Source organism: Anser anser, assembly GCF_964211835.1.
Source record: "Anser anser genome assembly, chromosome: 22".
Taxonomy (NCBI): Eukaryota; Metazoa; Chordata; class Aves; order Anseriformes; family Anatidae; genus Anser; species Anser anser.
The window spans coordinates 7707514-7723594 of NC_139743.1; the positions used below are offsets into that span (position 1 = coordinate 7707514).

The following is a 16081-nucleotide window of genomic DNA, read 5'->3' on the forward strand; positions in this document are numbered from 1 at the left end:
CGTGTGGGCGCTATGGGGGCCCTGTGGGGGCTATGGGGGCCCTGTGGGGGCTATGGGGGCCGTGTGGGCGCTATGGGGGCCGTGTGGGGGCTATGGGGGCCGTGTGGGCGCTATGGGGGCCGTGTGGGCGCTATGGGGCGCTGTGGGGCCGCAGGCCGCCACCGGGAGCAGTGGAAGTGACGGAACGGGGGGCGGGCCGCCGGAGGTCGGTGGCGGCGGCCCGGAGGTTTGGGGCCGGTTGTGGGGCGGCCCCGGCCCGGGTCCCGGCCCCGAATCGAGGAGGCGGTGTGTGGGAGCGGGGGGCCCGGTGCGTAACGTGGGGCCGGGGGCCGGAGCGTGGGGCGGGGAGAGGGCGGCGGGTTGGAGCCCTGAGCCCGGGGGTTTGGAGCCCTGAGCCCCGGGTGTCGCATCCCGCTGGGGATCCCGGGGGGTTGGAGCCCCACTCCTTGGGCCCTGTGTCCCCATAAAGATCCCGGTGGGTTGGAGCCCTGTTCCCTGGGGCTGTGTCCCCATAAAGAGCCCGGAGGGCTGGAGCTCAGCTTCCTGGGGGCTGTGTCCCCATAACGATCCTGGAGGGTTGGAGCCCTGATCCCTGGGGCTCTGTCCCTGTAAGTGTCCCGGGGTTTGGGGCCCTGATCCTGAGGGCTGTGTCCCCATAAAGACCGCAGGGGTTGGAGCCCCCCTCACTGGTGGTTGTGTCCCCATAAGGAGCCTGGAGGGTTGGAGCCCTGATCCGTGGAGCTGTATCCCCATAAGGAGCCTGCAGGCTGTGTCCCCACAAGGATCCCGGTGGGTTGGAGCCCCGGTGCTTGAGGGTTACATTCCCCTAAGGATCCCGGTGGTTTGGAGCCCTTATCCCTGGAGCTGCATCCCCATAAAGAGCCCGGTGGGAGTAGAGACCCCCTCCCTGGGGGCTGTGTCCCCATAACGATCCCAGAGAGTTGGAGCTCTTCTCCTTGGGGGCTGTGTTCCTATAAGGATCCCGGTGGATTGGAGTCCTGCTCCTTGGGGTTGTGACCCCGTAAAGATCCTGGGGGTTGAAGCCCTGCTCCCTGGGGTCTGTGTCCCCATAAGGATCCTGGTGAATTGGAGTCCTGCTCCTTGGGTGTTACATTCCCATAAGGATCCCAGAGGACTGGAGCCCAGCTCCCTGGGGTCGTGTCCCCAAAAGTATTCCGGTGGGTTGGAGTTCCCCTCCCTGGGGGCTTCATCCCGGCGCGTTGCAGCCCCACGGCACGGCAGGCACCTCATAACCCACTGTGGCCGTCCCACCATGCTGTCCCGCGGGGCGAGCACGCGGCGGCCGGGCCGTCGGCAGCTGCTGGCGCTGGCGGCGGTGCTGGGCTGGCTGCTGGCGCTGCGCCTGCTGCTGGACCTGCGGGCGCTGGGGCTGCTCTGCGGGGCGCTGGCGGCCGTGGGCGGCTGGCTGGGACCCCGCGCCCTGAGCCGGCCGGGCTGGCGGCTGCGGCTGGAGCGCTTCGTCGGCACCCTGCGGCCCTCGCCGCCCAGCCCGCAAGCGGAGGAGCAGCTGGAGCGGGAGATCGCCGGCACCATCCGCAAGGTGGTGCGGGATTTCGTCTCCTCCTGGTACCGCACCGTCAGCGCCGAGCGCGCCTTCGAGGACGAGGTGGAGAAAGCCATGGCCGGGCTGGCCGCCGAGCTGAGGCGGCGGATGGGGCGGGTGGACCGCAAGGCCCTAGCCCGACGCCTTCTTCTCCTCTGCAGCCACCACCTGCAGAGCTACCTGCAGGCCTGCCAGGCCCTACGGGACACCCCGGAGGGCAGCCGGACGCTGTGGCAGGAGTACAGCCGGATAGCGGGCACGCATCCAGCCCTCCGCAGCCCGTCGGTGGAGGTGGGCTACGCTCGGGCCGCTGTGGAGGTGCTGCTGCAGGCGTTGGTGCCCCAGCCCCACCTGGAAACGCGGACGGGACGCTTCGTGGTGGTGGAGCTGGTGGCCTGCAACGTGCTGCTGCCCGCTGTCAGGAAGATGGCCGATCCCGACTGGATCAACCTGCTGCTCGTCGCGGCTTTCTCCAAGAAGCCCCGGGAAGAGGAGGTGCCCCCTGCGCCCCCGGTGCCTGACCGCTTGTCCTTCGCCGTGCAGCCTGATTCTGCTCCTGCAGGGCTGCCCCCTTCCCCGAGGGTCGTGGAGGTGCCCGGGGCTGCTGGTGAGGAGGGAGAGGACGCAGCAGGCGGGCTGAGCTGCACGGAGGTGCCTTTCCTCCGCCCACAAGCCCTGGGCTCCCTGTTTCCTTGTGAGGGTTTGGAGCTGGAGTCCCCTGCGCCTGATCCTGGCCAGGACATGGACCTGCTGGCACCATCGCCTGCCAAGGAGTGTCTCGATGACACCCTCCCTGACACCCCTGCTGTGCTCGAGGGACCGGACGCTTCAGGGGATGGCGTGGGGGACTTGGAGGAAAGCAATGCCACCTGCACGGATGCTGGCCTACTTCCCCCTTCTGCTTTTGTTCTGAGCTCCTGCCCTGACATCCAAATCGATCCAGCAGTGGAGAAGGAGGAGGAGAGCCCACCTGTCCCTAAGAAGTCCTCCTCGCAGAGGCCCTGCAGCTTGGGGAAAGAACTGGGGGCATCAGAAGTGCCACCACAAAGCCCCCCAGACCCTGGGCAAACTCTTCCCCTGCTCTCATCCTCCCCGACAGCTCCCATCAGCACCTTCAGCTTTGAGCCCCTCAACAGCCCCGACGGGCCAGTCGTCATCCAGAACCTGCGGATAACTGGGACCATCACTGCCCGGGAGCACAGCGGGACTGGCTTCCACCCCTACACCCTGTACACGGTCAAGGTAAATGCTCCCTGGGCACCCACCCCTTTTTTAAGATCCATGCCCCAGCTGGGCATCACGGACTGGGGTTTGGAGTTGCAGGCTTCTGCTCTCTGTAGCTTAAAGATCTTTGTCTGGCAGCAGGGAAAGATCAGGCATGGTGACAGTGGCTGTTTGGATGCAGGACAGGGGACACAACCCTTGGCCAGTCATTGTGTGGGACTGTTGGAGTCTTATATCCCAATTTACCCAGTCCCTTCATCATGAGGGATTTGTGTGCTGTGCAGCCCCTGCTGTGCAGGGGAGGGTCAATCTGAGAAATTAGTGGATGGGAGCTCCCTGGGGCCTGGGGGTTGTGGGGCCAGCAAGGAATACAGTACATCAGGATTGTTTTGGGGTCTGTAAGGATTAATGACTGTTGCTTTCCTCCTCAGTACGAGACAGCCCTGGAGGGTGACAGCACGGGCAGCCTTCAGCAAATGGCCTACCACACCGTGAACCGGCGTTACCGGGAGTTCCTCAACCTCCAGACCAGACTGGAAGAGAAACCAGAGCTCCGCAAGTTCCTGAAAAGTCAGTGCCTGCATCAGCTTTCTGTGAAAGTCATTTTTCTTTTTTTCTCTTTTTTTTTTTCTTCTCTCACCCTAGTCTGTGTCCCCTCTCTGCTCTGAGGTTATCCAGCACTGTCAGAGCATGCCTGGGCTGTTCATGATGCTCATGTCCTCCATTGCCAGTGCAGAGCTGATTGGAGGAGGAATATTTTTCACTGGCAAATTCCAGTGTTGCAAAAAACCTCCTTGTTCCCATTTAAATCAGAATGCTTGCTTTTGCAGTTTTGTACCTTAGCAGTGAGCAGCAACATCAAAATGTGGGTATCTGCAGGTATCTTGTTTGTATACAAGCAAATGTTGGACATGAGCTTTATTGAAGAACCAAACAATTTTTTTTTCTAATACCACTGTTTAAAAAAAATAAGTCATTGAATTTAAAATATTCCTACTTAATCTTTTGATACTGACAGATCTGGGGTTTGGGTTGGAAAACTTGAGAAAGATTTGAGAATTTTGGGGCTTTTTGAGTGATCTCAAGTCTTTGCACTAAACTGGCATCCTTGATTCTTTAACATTAAAGGCACAGATGGTACAACATCCAGCAGAACGCAGGTTCTGTACGGATTTAAGGCGTGATTCAGTCAGCCTGGTCTGGGAGGCATATTATCTTGGGCTGGGGCAGGGCAGCGTGTAGTGGTGGCCTTAAGTGGGAGAGCATTAAGATTTTGATACAGCTGTTAGTTTTCTGGCACTTGCTAATGCGTTTGTTTTATTTGAAGATATCAAAGGCCCAAAGAAATTGTTCCCCGATCTTCCATTCGGAAACATGGACAGCGATAAAGTGGAAGCCAGAAAAAGTCTGCTAGAATCTTTCTTGAAGGTGAGCTCCTTGCCCAGTGCCTGCTTGGTGTCTACTGCCTCCCGTGGCTGCTGAGGTGATTCTCACCATTCCCCCTCCTTTGGTGCAGAGATCAGATCACTGCTGGTCTGTTAGACCTGAGAGCTGGGCTTTTGTGCTGGATGCTGGTGTCTTTTAAGTGTGTTTTTTGTTTGTTTCATTTTCACAGGTAGCCACTAGACTCATTTTTTTATTTTCACTATTACTGGGGAAAGTGCAGGCAGAGAATGTCTACTTTTTCTCCCTGCCCTGCTGTCTTGAGTAGTGCCCCAGAGGGATAACTGCCGTGTCTGTGACGGACAGCCGGAGATGGCGAATGGACTTTCCTTTATGTGCAGCAGGGCCTTGAGCTGGCAGCTGTAGCTTTCTGTGTACTGTCAGACAATGGAGCACATCTGGTGTTTTCCCAGTCTGCTCATGTAAAGTGCAAAGGGAAGTTGACTCAAAGAAGACCTAAAGCTGTTATCTTTCCTTGCAGCAACTGTGTGCAGTCCCTGAGATTGCCAACAGTGAGGAGGTGCAGGAGTTCCTCGCCCTGAACACCGATGCCAGAATCGCATTCGTCAAGAAGCCCTTTGTTGTCTCCAGGATAGACAAGGTAGACAAGTGGGAAACTGCTTACGTGAACTTCTTTTGATTGCACTCAGACTCTCCTTTTGCATTTGCCTCTTGGGCTTCATCGTCTATATCCGTTGCTGCCGCAGTAGTAGCAAAAAGAAACTCAAACGCACTCTGTGTAACTGGGTTGAGCTTGCCCAGAAAGCCATTAAGCTAGACAGGGTCAGAGCCCGTCTCAAAGTTTGGGCTGCTTGTTGCTTTTTTTTTTCCTTATGGAAAATAGGGATACAGCAAATCTTAAAACTCCCAATTCGCATTCCGGAAAACCCTACCAATGACTGATGTCTCTCCTGGCTCTTGCAGATTGTTGTCAATGCCATTGTGGATACCTTGAAGACAGCGTTCCCCAGGTCAGAGCCCCAGAGCCCCACGGAGGATCTTAGCGAGTCTGAGGTGGATGGGAAATCTCAGACAGACGGGAAGAAGGCTAACAAGTAAGTGCTCCTTCAGCTTCCCCTGTGCTTCGTGTAGAACGTGGAGTTCATCAATAAGCTGGCTCCAGCATGAAGTACTGACTTGATGCTTCACGTGCTTTGGATAATCCATGGCTATCATGTTTTAGTTGAGTTGCTTTCTCTTTCACATGCTGAGCAAGGGTGTTTGAGTTCCTGTTTGGGTAAAAGATTCTCCAGGAACGCTGAGGGTTTTCACAGCAATTTCTGCTCGAGGTTTCTCTGTGGTTTCTTCCTGAGGGAACTGTGAGGTGGTGGCATTTGCTGGGAAAGATGTTGATGCTCCTGAAGAATTGCTTTTTACCCATAAGCATTTACATGACCTACACATGCGGTGAGTCACTGCAAAATACAGCTACAGCTTGTGAGACGTTGGGCTGCTGCTGGTGAGAACAATTACTCCATGCACAGCACTTCAGGGCAGATTTCAAAATGTGATGAAGAAAACATGCAGTGTTCCAGCTAGTTTTACCTGTATTGTCTACCTGAAGGCTTACTCCTGCCTTTCCCATGTGCTTCACACAGTGACACATCACTTTTCCCAGCAGAAGTTTGAATATTTATTTAGGAGTAACATTAAAGGTCATTGCACCTCTCCTGCTTACCAAGTGTTTGTTTGGTGCTGCTTGCAGTGATGAGCCGTTTTGGGCTTGTCACTGATTGTTCCCGTACAGAAGAAGGGAAGATTTCTGCATGAGTATGGCTTTTTTTTTTTTTTCCAGGAAAGAGTTGTTTTGCTAGGGAAAGCTGCTGTGGACAAAAAGTTTAAAAAGAAAAAAAAACAGTTCAGCTTTTGAAACCTCTTGGCTGAATAGGACATTCCTTCATGATAAAGACTTTTTTACAATTTGTCCCAAGTCCAAAATGCCCTCTCACATCCTCCTTTTTGTATATGTGTTTACAATTGGGTTTCACAATCCTGCTGAGTGTGTCTCAACTCAGAGTTTTCTGGACACTTTCCTGGATATGCTGATGTGCTCGCACCTATCTGCATGGAGGCTTCTATCTCAAGTAGCTGTGGAAGAAGGTGTGTGTGGTAGATGCCAGGAAGGCTTGGTTATGCCGATGTTTAAGAATGTTAAAAGCACTCTAAAGCTTTTATTGCATGGTTGGTTCTACAGCTAGTTCTCAGTTATCCTGGGGGCAGATGCTTTTCTGAACCACTTTAGGTCCAATCAGACTTCTTAGCTTGGACTTGACACTGGACAAACATAGCTGGTTCAGGGTTTTGGCTGAGACCGGGAACTCGTCACTCGTGGAGAAAATCCTGACCATGCTGTGTTTTTCCTCTTCAGGTCCCGGCTGAGGTTTTCATCCAGTAAAATCACTCCAGTGCTGAGTGTGAGTGAAGCACATGACAGGATCGTGTACTCCGTGAGGGAGGGCAGCGCTGTAAGTTCAGATCCCTCTTGTGATCCTTCTGTGATCCTAATCATTGCCATGTTTGGATGCTGACTGGAAATTATCTGCGGGCACAAAGCTGTGATTGCTGCAGCCTTGTTCCCACATGCCAGGCCTTTGCAGAAGGGCAGTGAGCAGCCCTTGTTGTGCCGTTGGACAGAGCAAGTTGCAAATCAGGTGGTAGTGGGGCTGTCTGAGCAGTGGAGACTGTGGTGCTAACACACCGGTGCTTTTACAGGGCCCTGGCACTTTATCGCTGGCTGCTATGGAGTCCTTCATCCACAAGCAGGAGAAGCTGCTGGAGACTGTCCCCAGTAAAGCTCCTGAGGGTGAGGGAAGCAGAGAAGCTAATGAACGCCCCACACAGGAGGATGCAGACAGGCTGGGCCCGTCGGAACAGGGAGTGCATCCAGACACAGACACAGGTGAGTTCAGCCCTGTTTCAGGCTTTCTCCCCTGGTACTGCAGCAGCTGCCTGCTGAGAGCCTGCACGCTCAGCTCGCAGGGTCTTGAGCACAAGGACCTGGTCCCTTGCCTGTTGCACCTTCATTAAAGAGAAGGCAAGCCGAGTCTTTTCCATACCTGTTGGGAGATCGCTCTGGTCCGTATTGCTATTGGAAGCAAATTGGGTCTTTACTTGGTTCTGTCACTGTAGATCTTCACCTTGGTGAAGTTCTGCAGTTACTCCAGAGATATTTCTTAAGGACATGCTACCTAAACTGCTAATGTTGTAAAATCAGGCTCTGTTAAACTGCCAAATAAGTTTCTTGGTAGTCTAAAGTTAGCCTTGGTATGTTGATACACTATAAAAGGACATCTGAGGTTGTTACGTTTGGATGAATTTGGTGGGAGTAGTAAATGCGTAACCTCAGTTCAAGGAATGATGTTCCCTTTCTGGTTATAGATCTCTCCTCTGAAGCACAAAGGTCCTATGTCCTCTCAGAGCGGTTACAAGATTATCCTGAGCATGAGCAAAAATATGTTCTCTAATCTTCTTGGAATAGCTAAGCTGTATCAGCTGGAACTTTCCAAAAACTTCACTCCAGTGGTTCAGGTTTGGCAAGCTCTGACTGAAAGCACATGCTTGTGACAAGATGGGTCTGGTATTCTGAAACCTAGCCTGTGCTACCAGCCTTGCCTATAATCTTTGAGCCACATGCCTGCAGTTGATTTGGGGCTGCCGGGGAGCAGGACCAGAATCGGAGGTCAGTGCTCCATGCATAGGACAAGAGATACAGGCAGGCCAAGTTAGCTGAACTCTTAAGGAAATCCTGTGTCATTGATGTCAGATCCCTGCAGGTCTGTGATGCCTCAGAGCTGAGACAGGGCGGGATGAGGGGAATGGATGTGGGGAGGGACTGGCTAAAGGCACCCAGCATCCCTGTCTGCTCACTGGGTGACCTCTCGGGGGGGTTGGCCAGCAGCTCTCTGGGGAAGGAGGCTTGGATCTAATGGGAATAAACAGAGCTTCATCCCGACTCTTCCTGTGGGCCTGCGGTGATGCTAAACAGCCTGCTCTGCTTTTAGCTCAGGGAAGTCAAGGCTCAAAGGGCAAAGCAAGGACTAACTTGTGCGTGGCCCAGAGAAGAGGCGCTGAGAGCGCTCGGATGCCATCTCCTCCAAATGAACGGCCTGGAGTTACTAGTCCAGCTGGTGAGCAGCAGGGAGGGAAGGAGGCAAGCCAGGGTTCAGAATCCCTCTCCCCGTTGTCTCCAGCAGGCCTGCTGGCTCTCCACAGGGGGAGAGTGGCTGAAAAATGAGGTGCTGGGGACCAGCAGAGTAGGAGCTACTGCCACACGGTAACACTCCGCTGACAGAGCAGATGCAGCCGTGCAGGTTGGGGTGCTGGCCTAGGAGCGATTATCTCAGGCAGGTCTGTGGTACGTTAACGGGTTTGTTCTGCACCCCAGCTACAACGCTTTGGGGCCGAGCAGCGCACAAGTCACTCTAGCATGTTGAACGTGTGCCGTAGGCTTTGACATCCATCTGGGAATAAGAAAGGTTTTCTGTCCCCGGTCAGCGTCACCCAGGATATGTCGGCACCTGCAGGGGTTACTGTCAGGACTGATGCATCTGGTTTGTCCAGGTGTTTTGTACATCGTCCTGCTGAGACCTGGGCCTGCCACACGATGGCAGCCCACAGACACCGACCGGAGCCTTGTGCCTGGAAAACTGCACGGTGAAAGAGGGGAGACTGTTAAGGGAGACTGGGAAAGATATTCCTCATCGATGTGCAGTCAGTACGTCCATCTCGCCTGCTTTGGGCACGCTGCCATCCCTGTGCATGGTCTGGGATTTGATTATCCCTCAGCTGAACTGAGTAGGAACTGAGCAAAGCTGCACTTGGAGCGGACAAGTTCTGGTGTGCCCCTTGGAAGAAGAGGATGGTGCTGCTTGAATGGAAGAGGAAATGAGTGCTCGGGGCAGGATGCTGGGAGGGCAGGGCCCCAGGCTGGCTATGCTTTAGCACGTGGCACGAGGTGCTGGGTTGGGAAGCAGAGCATCATTCAGGCTCTTGGCTAGAAGAGTGGGTTTCAGGTGATGCTTTCTACCATATTTGCTTAGGATCTGAGCTGGCTTCCTCATCTGAGCCTCCTCTTCCTCCTTGCAGACTCAGAGACGGCTTTGGCTGACCTGGCCCTGGACTTGCTGCGCCTGCTCCTGATGGATCACTGGAGCTGGCTCTGCACGGAGGACGTGCAAAAGGTCTTCCACCTGCTCTTTGGGACCCTCATTCAAAGGTAAGGCCTCAGCGACCAACCTCACAGCTCTGTGGCAGCACTGCCTCTCGAGTTAGACTAAAACAGAGTTTTTATCCGAACGCAGATAAATACTTCCTGTTGCATCAAACATCAGGAGGTGTAACGTGTATGTGCAGTGAGCATCTCGGAGGTTTGCAATGTAAGCTGCTTTCCCCGTGAGCAGCAACGTGACTCCAGTGGACAGCCTTCTGCCTCTTAACACAAGGGAAAGGAAAGATCCAGCCCTGTGAGTGAGAGGCTTCCTACCTCACTGAAGGAGCAAGTGTACTCATCTCCTCAGCCCTCCAGGGAGGAGCTGGCTTCTGCTGGTCTACCGCAGCCTGGGGCCTCAGCTTTTTCTTTCTGCAAAAGGAGAATGAACAGGCACAGGGAACAGGGAATTGTCAATTAACAGCTTGGACTGCAGTCTCCCAGGGCCTTCGCTCTCCCCGATGTGTCCCTCTGCAGTCTGCAGTGGGCCAGTAATGCTTGTGCCTTGGGCACTGACCCACAGATGTATTAGGGAAAGATTTCCTTTCCAGCTGGTATGCACTTGCCAAGCTTTTCTGAGGCCAGTGCCTCTGTGTGGTAAGGCATTGGGCCAAGGCACACAAATAGAGAGCATTTCTGTTTTCTTTTGTAAGTCGGTGACTATCGCTAGCTGAGGATGTGGTCCTTTAGAGTAAACGATAAGCCTTCCCAGGAGAATTTTGGCTAGGGGGAGCCTCAGAGCAGTGTTTTTCCCACTCCTGCACCCTGTCTTCTACAGGAGATGTTGAAAGCCGGTGTCAGAATGTGCAGGGTAGCACATTGTAACCTGGGTGGTAACTTGAGCTGCCCTCAGCAGAGGTTGCCGAAGCACTTTGAGGTCAGGGGCTGCTGGCTGTCACTCCCAGGTCGGTTTCCTTGCGTGGGAGGAGGTGGGTGTCATTCCCGCTTCTCCAAAATGGGTTCTGGTGTTTTGGGGAGTGAGCTGGAACCCAATCCTTGTGTGTAAGCACGGAGGTATGAGAGCTTGAGCATGCACGTCATCACCTCCTAATAAGCCGTGTCCCCGTCACCCAGGGGGCCTGCAGCACGGACACGTGGCGTTGGTATTTTCCACTAGAGAAGCTGTCATACACAAAGCACATGCCTGGCTCTGGAAGGTGGAGGAGCTCTGCGTGTTGTGCTAGCAGAGGAACATGAGGACGAATGTGTTTGTAGCAGTCCTGCTTCAGTGGCTCTGGGGGAACCTGAACGTGCTGCATGCAAGCAAACTTTAGGCTGGAAGGGAGGCAGGAAGTCCTGTGAGTCCTGGGTGCCACGATCAGGACCTCCCGCAGGGTGTAAAAAGAACCTTTTGAGCTAACTACGTGTCCCTGGGTCTGCGTGCGTCTGTGCTGATAGCTGTGTGTTGACACTGGCTCTGGGCTTGTTCTGGAGCAGGCGGGAGTCGGCGTGTCTGGTGCGAAGGGGCTGGGGAAGGAGCTGGCAGGGAGAGCTGACCCGCTGCCAGGGCAGCGTTACTCGGGGGCTGCTGCAGGGAATACTTCCCACTCCTCTTTCTGCTGCTGCAGCTGCCACCCCGACACTGAAGGCTGTGCTTGGGAACGCGCTTTGGTCCCCTGAACGGAAGGAGTATCAGGGTAGAGGCTGTCTTATCTTGAAGCAAGGTGAGAGGTTTTCAGTGATCCTGGAAGCCCACGCGGGGGGCAGGACGCTGCAGCGGGCACAGAGCTGCTGGGAGCAGCCAGCATCTGCCTGTTACAGAAGCTGTGGTCTGGTACGAGAGCAGAGCTCAGTGCCCAGGGCGGATGTTTGAGATGAGGGACGTAGATATCCCCGCAGTGGAGAAGACGTGGGAACAGGAGTGCTCCCTGCCAGCTTGCCACAGCACCCTCGTGATACCTGAGCAGGAGGGTGGCCGAGGTGGGTGCTCGTGGCTGACCCAGGTGGCCATTGCTGCCCTGCGCAGATCAAGAGCTCTCTGGCTCAGACCTGATGCCGACTGCTCGTCCAAGGACACAAGGTGGCATTTCTGTTCCATTTAAGCATTGGCAACTTAATCACTGCTAGGCCAGACCTAGCACAGCCTTAGTTCAGGTACTGAGGCAGGCGCTGTGTCCGGTACCCTGTGCAGGTGGAGAGATACCAAAGCTGTTTGGGGAGTGTGTGCTCTTTGAGGCGTCATTGCTCCTGCCTCTGAGAAGGGGTGGACAAACGTGAGGTGGCAGGCGTCACCCAGCCTGTCTCTAGCCATGGCTGGTTACAAAGTACAAGTGGAGTCATCCCTCCCTGATAGGAAGCCCTCCTCCCTTCCCATCAGCGGCTGGGTTACGTGGTGGGTGATGGAAAACCGACCTAGCAGAGTTTTGGGTGCCAGGAAGGGGGCTGCTGCTGGACGCTTCTCCGCTTGGTTTTTGGGAAACGTGCTGCTCCTGCAGCCTCCTCCATGGGCATTGTCACTGCTGTGCACCACGTGTGCCTCGTGCGAGAGCAGAAAAATCAAAGAAACGCCAACACAGAGGTCAAACTTCTCCAGAAAACCAGGTCCCTCTCCTTTGGGAACTTGATCTCTAAGGTACGTGGTGCCCACAGGACCCCTGTGCTGACACGAAGTGCCCAGCGTTACCTTGCTGGTGAGCCAGGGCTCCCTATCCCACTCCGTTTGCAGGGAGCATCCTTCTACACTCCTCCTTCTCCTCTCTGTAGCAGAAGTAGCCGGAGCCAGGCACTATCCGTCTCCCCTGCCTGTCAGCTCGATGGCAGCAAGAAGGACGGCAGTATGACCGAAAAAGGTATTGTTAAGTAAAAGGGAGGCCGCGCGTGCAAGCCCGCATCTGAGCGGCGCTCATCCCATTATGTAACAGGGAGTGATCCTTTTTTGGAGCAGAAAGGAGAGGTGGGTGGAGAGGAGGCTTGCTGGGAGCCCAGGCAGCCCTGGGGCCAAGGAGCGCTTCCAGCAGGCTCCGTGTGCCTCTCCCTGCCTGTAACCAAACCCCGCTCCGTGCCCCTCCTCGGGCCGGCTGCTGCTTCCCTCCCCCGGGCTGGGAATGGAGATCTTGCTCTCTCACCGGGAGGCTGCAACGGGAACCTGATGGCAGAGGGGGGTAGCTGGGGCTATTCTGGGCCCCGAGGGTGTTCGGGGAAAGAGCTAAAAAGCATTTGGAGAATCCGTGTGCTTTTTGGAGCCCGTGAGTCAAAGCAGGGTTAAAAATACACGGCAAGCATGCGAGCCACTCTGCGGCTGTGACCCCGCGCCCTGCCCTCGCCGTGTCCCTGGTGGCATGCTGGTCACTGGGTCAGGGTCCAGCAGGAGCCAGGTAGAGCCCGTCTTGCCCTGCTGGGGCTCTCCCGGCTCTGCATCTCCTTCCAGCAGAGCCCGGGATTCTGGGGCTGGACCGGGGAGGATTTATACGTAGGTGATTTTCCAGAGCTTGGTGCAGTGCAGGTCCAGGAGCAGAGCTGCTTGCTTCCCCTTCCCACGCATCACAGGAGAGCCACAGCAACGCAAGCCACCGAGCTGACAGAAGAGGACCCGTCGCACCCCGTAACCCCAGCAGCGGTGCCTGTGTAATGAAGGGAGCACACATGCAGCAGGCAGCTTGGGGTGCTGCGTTCCGCTGAGCACGAGTTCAGATAAACGCGAAGCACCCCTGCCTTCTCCAGGAGCTCAGCTGCTTGCCTTGCTGCTCGTTTTGGGTCGCCGGCGCTCCTCCAGGCTTTGTGCCGTCCTCTTCCTCAGCAAAGCAGCCTGTTAGGAACTGGCTACGAGAGCTGCTGTCCCCCAACAAGCAGTCTCCTCTTCTGAAGTCACTGCTCTTGAAGGAAGAAGGGACTAGAGCCCTTGTGGGTGGCTGGGAATCCGGGTGGATTTGGAGAGGTGATGCTCCAACCCGTGAGATGTAGCCAGAGACCCGGGGGCAGGCGGGAGGCAGGTTACAGATGACCACCAGGCTTTTGGGGACACAGTTCCTTGCAAGTTCAGGCTCTGCTCCCCTGGACGTTGGCACCCGAGGGCTGGCTGGCTTCGGCAAATTCTCGTTTTCCTCCTGGGGCTCCCTCTCTAGCTCTGGTTCTGCACTCATGCAACACTCAGGCTGCTGTCCCTGCCCGCAGCGCATCGCCTCTGCCGGCACGAGGGGGAGCTGCCGGCTGTCCCCAGGGCGCGCAGGTAGGCAGCAGCGCAGAGGAGGGTTGTTTGGTGCTGCAGGGCCCCAGTGCTGCAGCCGGGGCCAGCAGCTGCAGGGCTGTGGGTTATGCCAGGATGTATCCTTCTCCTTTCCAGTGCTGTCTAGGATATTCAGTGCACTTTCGATGGGGGATGCAAGGCTGGGGAGAGACATGTCTCCTGAGAGCAGGACATGTCCCCCTTGTCCCCAGAATGTTCTTGGAGTTGGCTGTTACAGGGATTATTCCACGTGGGGGTGAAAACCACCATCCCCTCTTGCCATCCCTGCCTCTGTGCCATCAAGTTTCCCGTCCCCCCCCGTCACAGATTCACCGTGGGCACCAGCGGTGGCAGTTCAGCAACGTGGCTGGTTTCATTAGCCCTGCTGCTAGGGGCTTGCTCACTCGGCTTACAGCCACCTCCAGCCCCTCCAGGTGAGAACATCCCAGACCAGCATCCATTGCCCGTGATCAGCAAGGGCCCTGAGTTGTTAACCGAGCAGCATTGCAGCCAAACTTGGGGTCCCTACAGCAACCCAGGCGTCTGTGCTGGTCCAAAGGATGCCGCAGCACGCGGTGTGCCTCCGCCTCCTGTCCCTCCTTCAGCAGGGATGTGGCACGGTGCCGTGACCGTCATGCAGGATGGGTTCAGGTAGGCTGTTGCAGGTTACCCCGTGCACTACCCCGGGCTGCCCTTGCCTTCTTGCTGTCCTCTTGGCATCGGGGCCCCGTGCCGGAGCCCATCAGCTTCAGGCCAGGTGTCGCGGGCCCTTGTGCAACTGCTGGTGTGAGTCAAGGAGCTCGTAGCTTCAGGGTGTTGCTCGCTGATTTTTTCTGTTTTCTTTTTTCTCCTCTTTTTTCCTTGATCTCTGTGCCAGCAGAACTGGCAAAAACAAAGACCCTTGGCAGCCTCCTTGATCCTCTTTGACTTTAAAGTGCCACTGGCATGTAGTGTTGCCTGACCCTCTTAAATGTCCCTGAGTAAACCTGCCTGCTCGGGCAGCCAAGCACCTGCAGCCCCGGGCTCGCTGGGAACACGCTGCCCACAGGTGACGTGTCCTGGCCGTCCGGAGCCCCGCGGGCACGCGGGGCTGTGTCCGACAGCGGGGCCAGGTGAGTGCAGAGCTGTAGGTGAGCCCCACACCCACATCACCGGGTGTAGGGGGTGTCGCGGGGCAGGACGTGGCCGTGCTCAGGCAGGTGTTTGCTGCAGACACTGTTCCCTGCCTGTGTTATCTCCGAAAAGGACATTGCAGCCCAGGGCTGGCCCCGGGAGGAGCCGTGCTGCTTTGTGCCAAAGCTGTTCCCAGCGCCGCTGCTTCACTTTCCTTCGGCCTCGTGGCTGGCAGGTAGCTCACCGCGCCGCGCGGGCAGCACCTCCAAGTGTTGCTGGCAGAAGCAAGCTGCCAAAAGCGCGGTGTCGGAATGGATTTAGTTGCTCCAAATGCGATCTCTTCTGCCTTGTTCCCTGGGGGAGCTGATGCGGGCACGTTTAGCAAGCGCCTCTGCAACCAGGGGCCGTGCTGGTGGGCGCAGCTGGGTGGCTGCGGGGGTGCTGAGGCTCCTGCGGGGGCGCGAGCCCGTGTCCCGCCTAATGCCAGCAAGAGTTTGTGTGCAGGGGGAGCCACATTATGGCATCTTCCTCCTTGTCGCTGGAGTTGGCTATCGGAGCCGCGAGGAGCAATAGGAACCGCAGGCCTGTGGTATGTCAGCAAAAGCAGTCCTCGGGACTGCGTGTGTCTTCGTGTGTGCGTAAAGTAAATAAAAATCGGCTTGGAACCGGGCCTCGATTCAGTTGTCTCCAAGCACCTGGAAATTTTGGATCTGGCTTTGAATCTCTGTCCCAAACAATTTTTTTTCCCCTCATCTAGAAGCAGCATTCTTCCAAAAACAGCCGCTGGAACGAAGCAAGCACTCTGTGCTTTGATAACAATTGCAACATTATTTTAACTGCATCTCTTTTTTTCTTTTTGACTCTGTTTCAGCAATTAGATACGTGCCAACTTTTTTTTTTTTCCAAATTAAGAAGAAAAAGTAACTTCCTATTGCAAATAGAGGAGACAAAGGAGAAAAGGATTGCGAGGAAATAATTTCTCCTTGCAGGTTTTAGTTTTCCCAGGCTTGTGAAGGGTTAATGGTGTTTTTATGTATTTTGTTTCTGAAGTGGGCTAATGAAGCAATCTGCTCTGAGCAGGACCTGGCTGAGACAGCCTGGCCTCTCCCTGGGGCACTGCTGAGAGCTTAATTGGCTCAATAAATACTTGATGAAGATGTTATCAAAAGCCGGGATGCTTTGTTAAAAATCAAGGGGTTTTTGGGACGATTTTTAATCATGCAGCTTCCCCCCCCTTTCCCGAGCCCCATGGCGTTGCAGGGAGATCTGACTTTGAGAAGAGCAAAAAGGCAGCAGAGCGGCTTGGTTAACCCACTGGGGGAAGATGTGAGAGCTGGAGCCCTCTGTGTTTACGAGCTTTCTTTTCGCA

The 16081-nt window shown here is 55.6% G+C and overlaps 1 protein-coding gene across 17 annotated transcripts in view; it reads left to right on the plus strand.

Annotated features, from left to right (window-relative positions):
* The first annotated feature begins 314 nt into the window (after positions 1 to 314).
* The window catches only part of SNX19 (sorting nexin 19), a 111556-nt gene continuing 95789 nt past the window's right edge, over positions 315 to 16081 (plus strand). For 16 of the 17 annotated variants that reach the window (XR_014574652.1, XR_014574653.1, XR_014574654.1 and 13 more), the window contains exons 1-8: positions 315 to 2806; positions 3220 to 3358; positions 4116 to 4216; positions 4713 to 4832; positions 5156 to 5286; positions 6600 to 6696; positions 6944 to 7130; positions 9317 to 9446. Coding sequence is in view for 13 of the 17 variants with exons in the window: in XM_083808395.1 (XP_083664521.1) it covers positions 1274 to 2806; positions 3220 to 3358; positions 4116 to 4216; positions 4713 to 4832; positions 5156 to 5286; positions 6600 to 6696; positions 6944 to 7130; positions 9317 to 9446 (2438 nt within the window). In the remaining 4 variants the exon portion in view is untranslated. Of the gene's footprint in view, positions 2807 to 3219; positions 3359 to 4115; positions 4217 to 4712; positions 4833 to 5155; positions 5287 to 6599; positions 6697 to 6943; positions 7131 to 9316; positions 9447 to 9531; positions 16071 to 16081 lie in introns of those variants that run through there. The other variant, XM_083808394.1, reaches the window with a different exon arrangement.